Source organism: Garra rufa, chromosome 4 (genome assembly GCF_049309525.1).
Source record: "Garra rufa chromosome 4, GarRuf1.0, whole genome shotgun sequence".
In the NCBI taxonomy this organism is placed as follows: Eukaryota; Metazoa; Chordata; class Actinopteri; order Cypriniformes; family Cyprinidae; genus Garra; species Garra rufa.
Genome location: NC_133364.1, coordinates 45304753 through 45314388, shown reverse-complemented (window position 1 = coordinate 45314388; position 9636 = coordinate 45304753). Strand labels below are relative to the sequence as shown.

The window sequence follows — 9636 nt, the reverse complement described above, 5'->3', positions numbered from 1 at the left end:
GGGTTTTTTTTTCAAGCTATGTTAAATAAATGCAGTATTGTTAAATGTAACGTTGCAATGTTTTATTTAGGGATTTAGATACTTAGCGTTAGCCTTTAGTAACAGAGAAGTGCGTTTCAGTTCGCTCTCTATATCATGAATCAATCGTGTGATGATAAGAAGTGATGAGAGAAACTGAGAATCCGAATCATTTGAATCAAATAATTTGTGAAATGATTCAGTGATTCGATTCAGCGGCACGCGGACTACAAACGACAACAACAAACACAAACGAGTGAATCACAACCGAGAATGATTTCATAATAGTGTAATATATTCGATATGAGCAAATAATTGAATACCAAATGTGAATAAAAAATAGCCTGCCTAAATATGAACGTCCTGTGTAATTTGTATGTATCAAGTCTATTAGCCTACCTCTGTTTTTCTAGTGCACTGACTACTGAACTGGGGGCTGATTGAGACGCACACAGATTTAGTTTGCATGCATATTTCTTTCTATTAATTCTCATCTTAAACAGGACAAGTGTTCAGATACACAAAAAAACTCCTGGAGGATCAACAGAGATCCATGTGACACACTATTATAAAATGACATTTATTAAAGAGGAGATTGAAGACATGAGGATTGAAGAAACATTGAAAGATGAAGATATTGAGGAACAAACAAAGATGGCATTTATTAAAGAGGAGAGTGAAGACATGAAGATTGAAGAGGTATTCAGAGTCAAACATGAAGATACTGAGGAACAAACAGGTTGGTTTTTATTCTCAAAGCCGAAATGAATTGCATTTATGAATAATATCACAGGAGTGTAAAAATGTGGAGACATTCAACAGAAGTGTTGATCACATGACAAACACTAACACTGAATATATTGCTTTCACAGTGTGCATTTGTTATGACGTCACGCATTAAGATTGTAACAGTAAAATGGAATTAACCTAAACAATGTGTGTATATATATACATGTATAAACCCAATATTTGCTTCTAATATTAAAACCATTTATTTCAAGCACTTTGGCTATTTATGCAAAAGTAAGAAAATTACTCATTTTGTTATTTTGCACAAAAGCAAACCTTGCAATGTGAGTAGTCATATTTGGATACTGCATGCTGTCTACATTTGTTCATTTAAAGTATTTGGTAATCAAATAAAACAGCCAGGTTACATCTAAATGAATCCACATACAATTGAAAACAGCCCTTTTGTTTTAAAATGTTCTCCATTCACATGAAACCTCATTAAAGCTCAGAGAGATTATACAAATTGAATGGATTATACTTTTACATGCAGTTCTTCAGTAAGATCATTGAATTTACCAAAATATTTTTTGTTGTTATTTTAAGCAACAAGACAATGGAGGACATACAGAAAAACAGTACAAAATAGGAGAAGACAGTGCTGTAAATATAAAGCAAACCTGACAATAAAAAAATGAAGCCAAAATAAAAACACAAACATTCAGGTTAAACTTAGATGTAATAATGTGAGGTGTAATGCTGCGTTCACACCAAACGTGAATATGCGTCTGGCGCGAGTGATTTCAATGTTGAAGTCAATGGTAAAACGCGTTTACGCGCCTATGGAGTTCTTGCGGCACGAATGAGGCATTTAGCGCGGCGCCGTAGACGCGAATTCACCTCATTTGCGCGTTAAGCACGAATTGTGCTTTTTGTGCATCATGTCTGCCGCCCGAGTTGAAAAATCTGAACTTCTGCGTCAATTCGCGCCACGTTAACCAATCAGGAGCCTGCATGATGCTGTGGCGGCAGACCCGCCCGGAGTCACTCATTCAAAATGGAGGAGCGTCTAATTTTGGCAGTGAGTAGTCGGCCGGAATTGTACGACACTACTTCTTATTTCTATAGAGACAGGAATAAAAAGGACCTCGCTTGGAAGAGTGTCGGTGAGGAGATTGGGCAACCTGGTAAGTTGTAAATAAGGTACACATTTCACTTTTGAGTCACGTAACTTACACGTTTATCGACCTGCGGCCTTCCCGCCGTTTTTTATAACTATTTTCCCCCTAATATACAGCTACTTTTCGCTAACAAGATAATGTGTTTATTTAGAGGACATGTGCAGGAAAACATGGAAGAGCCTCAGGGACACGTACCTGAAGGAGAAGAGGAAGGAGATGGATAAGAGGAGTGGGTCAGCCGCAGGGTCAGTGAAGAAGTGGAAGTATTCACAGATCCTGGGATTCCTCGAGGACCAGGTCATGGAGTACAACCACCCCAGGGACCAGGGAGAGGGAGCGGTGGAAGCAGGGGATACGGAAATAGGTGAGTTTTCCAATTAAGCCAATTTACAAGGCACATGCTGTCAATGACTACGTTTACATGGGCAAGAATAATGCGATTATTTCCAATAATCAGAGTAAGGACTTAATCGCATTATGATGTTTACATGTCAAGAGCAAAGTTCTTCACTCCGGTTTACATGGAATTTCCATTATTCCTATTGTCCGTCAATGAATTGCATTATGTTCATATCGCGCAAAGTCCAGTTTCCTAAGCTCCCTAAAAGTGTGTCGCCTTTTTCGCCATCGTCGTTTCTAATCTACAGACAGGCGCCAGAATATTTTCTCTAACTGGGCTAACGGGGGGCTAGTACAATATGTGGGGGTGCTAAGAAAATAATCGATATTCGTGTAAATATCGTAAAAGTTACTTAATGAAGAAATTGTGTCTTTTTTCTTCTTAAAGAAAAGCAGCTCTGGTAGCCTACACACCATATTTAACAGAAGTAGCCTACAATTTAAATTCTATTTAAAACGGCATTTTAAATTAGATTTAAAACTGACACGAACGAAAAAAAATAGACACAAACTTAAAACAAGCCCTGCATTCCAGCCCGAGCCCGACGGGCAGCAGTGAGCGCGCCTTCAGCGCATTTTTTTTAGGAGTTCCACAAATCCGCAATCAAGCGCACATAAAAGGCTAACGCATTTGCCTCACGATTGCCTAAAGATTCCTGTTCCTGAACAAGAGAGCCCATTCCATTTTTTTTTATAGAAAAAGCACATCAATTTGTTGGTATTGTTTGTGAGGGCACGCAAATATACATAAATCCTTAACAGTTACGAATAATAGCTATTACTCTTACCTTTACGTGTAAAAAAGTCAGCGTATTTTAAGATGTTTGCAATGCAAGTGATTACACTTGCTACTTCATGTCCAGTAAAGCGAGCGTTTAGCCTCCACTCTCCGCACAGACGATAGAATATGAGTCTAATAACAGCGCACATACAGGTTAAACGTTTAAAACTAACATTTGATATGCTTGAACTCTTTAATATCTATAGATTTTATTTTAGGCAAGTCGTGATGATTTAAGAAAGCTAAATTGATCAAGCATATGAACGCACCATCTGCCGCTGGTCGCTTCTTAAAAAAAAAAAAAACTTAGCCTATATTTAATGGGAAAAAATGCTTTAAACTTTTTTCTAAATTAACTTAAAAAAAAACTGAAACGAAATATAATTACATTGTCATTTGGCCTATATACAAAACTGAACTATTTTAATAGCTAAAAAAAAAATGTTTTGGGAGAAGTGGCCAAAAAGACGATCTTGGGTCGGAGTCTGGCCAGTCTATTACCAAGAATTCTGCCAAGAGCTGGGCTAGATTTTAGGCCTATTCAGGGCTCTATACACAAAGCAACGAAAAAACCTGTTACATGCAAAAGGAAAAGACTTCAAAGCTGGACAGCACCATGCGCTCCGTGAGACTGGGTTGTGCGCTCAACATTAACACAATTCATATGAATGCGTAATTCAACTGTATACTCTACACTTATATTAAAAATTAAATGAACGGCACGTCTCAATCTTAGTGATGATGTAATGGATTAAATGTAGCCTAATGGACGAAACTGCGCTCACATGACGCGTGTGTAAGGATATTGTGACAAACAGCACGAGACAGCAGTACTCCTCTATCTCAGCTGGTTGGGGGGCTAAATCGAGATATTAAAAATTCTAATGGGGCTATAGCCCCTTTGTAGAGCAGTCCCTGTCTGCAAGTGCGTGGCACGTCATTCGTGTAAGTCAGGAGCGCATGCGCACTCTGGTCAAAGCGGCAATACTGCGATTAAGGTGTTTACATGCCGGTATACTTCGATTAAAATCGGCGTGCGCCACCTATGTTAATACGATTATGCTTGCTGCGATTATGAGCTTAATCGCATTATTATAATCGAAGTATTGCGTTTACATGAGGAAACGTTTAATCGCAATATTGCCAAAATCTCATTATAATCGCATTAAGAGGGTCCATGTAAACGCACTCATTGTTTACAGATGAAAAGTATAATATAATCTCTCTATGACTATTAACATTTAATATTGTCTTGACAGAGCCTACTGATAATGAAGAGGCTGATTCGAGATCCCCTGCCGCTTCTCCTGTCTCCCCAGTCCCTGGTGCTTCGCCCCCTGCTGCTGCACCCACAGGTGTGTGAACATGTTTTGTGCAGAAAACATCAGTACAGTGTCCACTCATAGCTTTAACATTCACTAATAATCCTTGTATTTGTAAATGCAGACTAAATTCTGTTGCAATGTATGCCACCAATCATCTGCATACATACATTTTAATAACTGTTCATTTGCATGTTTATGGTCCTGATGTTTATATGTCTGAAGTATAACTTTAATTATGTAAAATATGTTAAAGCAAGTTCAAAATAATTTCACACTTGTATTTAAGCACTGGCTATGTCACTCACACAGGCACAGATATTATTCTCCCAATATCTAGACAATTTTGTTATTTCAATGATCATCTTTCTGTCTTCTCATGCACTTTGTGTTGTATTTTTGATTACACAGGCCAACAGAGGAGGAGAGGCATCTGGCGGCCCCGTGATGGTACGTCGGAGATGGAGCAGACGCTGCTCGAGCTCCTGAGGTGTCCTCCAGCTCCACCACCACCGCTGTCTGCTGATGAACACTTCCTCCTCAGCCTTCTGCCTTTTCTGCAGAGCATGCCGCCTCAAACAAAAGAAATGATCAAATTTAAAATGTATAAATTGGCGATGGAAAACAGCACCGTTGTGCTAAATTTGGAACAATTAGACCCCCACAGCCCATAGTAGGCTTTAAAAAAATAAAAAAATGAGGCAGCAGGCTCTGCAGGAAACGCAGAATGCCCTCCTTCCTCTTCTCCTTTGTTCCCTGAGGCTTTTCCACTCTTGCATCTTCCAAGCGAGGTGCTTTTTATTTCTGTCTCTGTATGTAAATAGTTTGTACATATTGTATTTTTTAAAGTTTATTTTGTTATTTTAAATTTATAATCAAATTATTTTATGTTTGGCCTGAATAGGCTTTTTTCCCTCCCTGATAGGCTGCTCCTGTCTTTGAACTTGGCAGTGCTCCATTCACTCTAGAGCAGGGAGGACGAACTCCGGTCCTGGAGAGCCACCGTCCTGCAGATTTCAGCTCCAACCCTAATTAAAACTCACCTGCCTGTAGCTTTCTAGTAACCCTTCAGATCTTGATTATGCTGTTCAGGTGTGTTTGATTAAGGGTTGAAGCAAAACTCTGCAGGTCTGCGGCTCTTCTGGACCACTGTTCGCCACCCCTGCTCTAGAGGGTCTCCTATGAGTACGCCGCTCCCAAAGAAAACCTTTGGGTCCCCTCTCATCTCTGAGAATTAAGTCCTCTGCTCCATGGAGCTTCGTGAGGCAACCATACCAGGTGTATTATGCTTCTGTATGCATGCTTCTCCCTGGAGCTCCAATCATGTGACTGCCCTTATGGTTTAGTTGGCAGTGTCTCCTAACCTTAACTCAATTTATGTCATGTTATGTCAAGCTCTGGGGGCCGTTTCCAAAAGACTCTTAAGAACAGCTGGGATTAAAGTCCAAAACCTGATTTGAGATAAAATAACAAATCAATCTGGGTTAAAGTGGTTCCATAAATGACCATTTAAGGTCATACAATCTTACTAATGTGATCCTGGTTGAGTGAGTGAGGGAATTTGATCTGCATGCTTGTTCTTAAGCAGTCCTTAATGTCAGTTTAATACATATTGTTTAATACATTTGAGATGTTGTGTTTTCCTCAGGGCATATTCTTCATCTGTAAACGTTAAAAAGTCATGCAAACATATCAAGTTTACTGTAAGGAGTGGACGAGGTTTACACTAGTAAACGAGTGCTGTTGCACGCTAAACAGACAATGAGCACAATATAGTAGTAGCTCAATAATTCTGGGAAAAGTAGACATTTTGCTCAAATTATTGTTTTTGGACAAATGTGACACATGTGCAATTATAATCCTAAAAGTTATTTTTATCATAGCAGTAAATGAAAACAAAATGTAAGTTGACTAATACAGTCTTAATTACTAGCTCAAATGAGTATTTATTTATTTATTTATTTGTTCGTTCGGGACAGTGCACATTAATGAACAATCTAACATTTCTGTACAGACTGTAAATGAGCCAGGTTGTAGCATAAATGCTAATTTTCACCTGTAGTCCCGAGGCAGGAAAACAACAACATAAAAATAATACAACATAAAAGAACAGACAATATACAATATCAAGCAAGAAACACATTAGCACACATTCAGGCAGATTACATCAATAAAGTCAGTCAAAATGAGGACATATCTGGGAACCTTTAAGAAACTGTTTAAGGTGCATTTTAAATGTACAGTAAGTAGGACATTCTCTAAATATTTGTTGGGAGGCTGTTCCAAAAATGACCTCCTCTGATAGACAGAACAGTTTGTCCAAAGGTAGTTTTTCTGTGCGGTAGTAAATGTCTGTTCCTCTTCCCAGTTAAAATGTAGGCTGTTTTCTATTATTTCATTTTTAATTTAGTTCCTTAAAGACTCATTTAAGATTTGTGATTGTTTTTTATATATATATATATAACAACATCATTAAATCTTGGGCACAAAACAATAAATACAGTTACGTAGTACGTAGTGTATGGTTTTTATTCATTTTTATTTTTATGCATTGCATTTCCTATGTTCTTTTATGTTTAAAGTGATAATAAAGTTTAATATTTGTGTTGGGGAGAGTCTGTGTGTGTGTGTGTGTGTGTGTGTGTGTGTGTGTGTGTGTGTGTGTGTGTGCGCACACTTGGATGGATTAAATCTAGAGCACAAATTCATCATACTTCAGCACATCTCACTTCACATTCAACTGGTGTAAAAATATTGCCTGTTTTCTTTTAAAGGATATGTTCTGATGTGATGTTTTTTTTTTTTTTTTTTTTTTTTTTTTTTACACTACATTATGGGGCATTTTCCATTTAAAATGTCAGTGTAACAGACCAGTGGTTCCCAACCACGTTCCTGGAGGCCCCCAAAGACTGCACATTTTGCATCTCTCTTTTGTCTCACAGCCCCATTTTAGTGCAGGGGTGCACAACCCTGTTCTTAAACATTTACCATCCTTTAAGTTTAGCTCTGACCCTGATCTAACACACTTGAACCAGGTAATTTATCATTTAATTAGAGAAACATGCAGTGTTTGGGGGCTCCAGGAACGTGGTTGGGACTCGCTTTAACAACCCTTTTTTATGATTGGCTAACATCATGGCCCCCTTAATAAAACCTCAGAAAGAACTATTGTGTGATGAATTGTTCATCTGATGTTTGAGTGGGGAGTTTGTCCATTTTCCTTGCCTTGTGGCATTAAACTGGGATTAACTTTTATTTCTTTGTTTTCCCACCTTAGGCCCAACAGCACTGAAAGAGGAGAGAGAAATACTGAATGAAACTTGCTTTCAGCGTGGAAAGAGATTCAATGAACAAAGAGAATTTAAAGTCCACAAGAAAATTCACACTGGAGAGAGGCGCTTCATCTGTCAACAGTGTGGAAAGAGTTTGACTCGAAAAGGAAACCTTGAAAGTCACATGAGAATTCACACTGGAGAGAAGCCTTTCATCTGCCAACAGTGTGGAAGAAGTTTCAGTAATCCTGAAAACCTTAGAGTCCACCTCAGAGTTCACACTGGAGAGAGGCCTTACGCCTGCAAACAGTGTGGAAAGAGTTTCAGTCAACGAGGACACCTTGACAAGCACATGAGGATCCACACTGGAGAGAAGCCTTACACTGCAGAGAGGCGTTTCATCTGTCAACAGTGTGGAAAGAGTTTCAGTAAACGAGGACACCTTGACAGGCACATGAGGATCCACACTGGAGAGAAGCCTTACATATGCAGTCAATGTGGAAACAGTTTCAGTCAACGAGGACACCTTGACAAGCACATGAGGATCCACACTGGAGAGAAGCCTTACACTGCAGAAAGGCGTTTCATCTGCCAACAGTGTGGAAGGAGTTTCAGTAAACAAGGACACCTTGACAGGCACATGAGGATCCACACTGGAGAGAAGCCTTACATATGCAGTCAATGTGGAAACAGTTTCAGTCAACGAGAACACCTTGAAAAGCACATAAATATCCACAATAGATAGAGCCTTTTTACCTGCCAACAGTGTTGAAAGAGTTTCATTCTAAAAGAAAATCTTAATAGGCACATCAAAATTCACAATAGAGAGAAGGCTGACAGATCCCCTCAGTGTGGAAAGAGTTTCAGCCAAAAAGTATAAACAGTTTTGGTCCTTGATTCTGTTTGGTTGAGCCACATCTGAAGCTATTGTAAATTACTCTACAAACTGACATTTTTTTTTTTTGCCTATGTGTTGCTCGGAAAAAACCATGTAGGGTCCGGTCCAATCAGAAACAGCTGTTCATTAGATTTACCAAATAATAATTTTTCATTAGATTAACAAATGATCACAGACCCCCTTCACCCAATCCACAACACTGGCAGCCATGTTAAATGGTCTTACTATGGCATCCAGGACTCCTGCCAGACCAGATAATCTTTACGACTCAAAAGTATGTAGAGAGAATTTTCCCCAACCAATACTCTAAAAAGGACACATACTATCATAGGAACTAACATCTTTCATTAAAGGAGAACTCCGGTGTGATATTGACCTAAAGTGTATTGAATCATGATACCGAGTGTAAACGTACCTTGCATATCTCATCTCGTCTTGTCCACTGCTGTCCGAAATCTGGGTTCAGTTATCCGATGCTCACAACAGCTTGTCAATGAGATCAATGGGGCATCGAAGCAGTCATGTAAATAAATCACTGTTTTACGCCATTTACGAGGCACAAAGTAGCGCCACACTTCATCGGTAGACTTCCAAGGGCCCTGACATTTAAAACGCGACATTGAAAACTCATAAAAAGCACCGGTAGTTTATTTACGAGAAGATTTATACAGACAGTAACTTCAAGGAGTTTAGCGATTGCCGCCATCTTGAATGTAGTCACGTTAAGTCGAATGTCGAGCACGAAGGAAACTACAACCCGATAGGTTGAAAACCTGATACGTTCCTTCCTGCTCTTCACTCGACTTAACGTGACTACATTCAAGATGGCGACGGCCGCTAAACTTCTTGCCGTTACTGTCTGTATAAATCTTCTCGTAAATAAACTACCGGTGCTTTTTATGAGTTTTCAACGTCGCGTTTTAAATGTCAGGGCCCTTGGAAGTCTACCGATGAAGTGTGGCGCTACTTTGTGCCTCGTAAATGGCGTAAAACAGTGATTCATTTACATGACTGCTTCGATGCCCCATTGATCTCA

The 9636-nt window shown here is 39.1% G+C and overlaps 1 protein-coding gene across 1 annotated transcript; it reads left to right on the top strand.

Moving 5' to 3' along the window:
• The first annotated feature begins 1804 nt into the window (after nt 1–1804).
• LOC141332969 (uncharacterized) lies at nt 1805–8945 on the top strand. Its single transcript, XM_073837927.1, has 5 exons — nt 1805–1934; nt 2080–2292; nt 4368–4463; nt 4842–4994; nt 7708–8945. Exons 1-5 carry the CDS (start codon nt 1805–1807, stop codon nt 8445–8447), a joined length of 1332 nt encoding a protein of 443 aa, XP_073694028.1. The 3' UTR covers nt 8448–8945.
• The last annotated feature ends 691 nt before the right edge of the window (nt 8946–9636 follow it).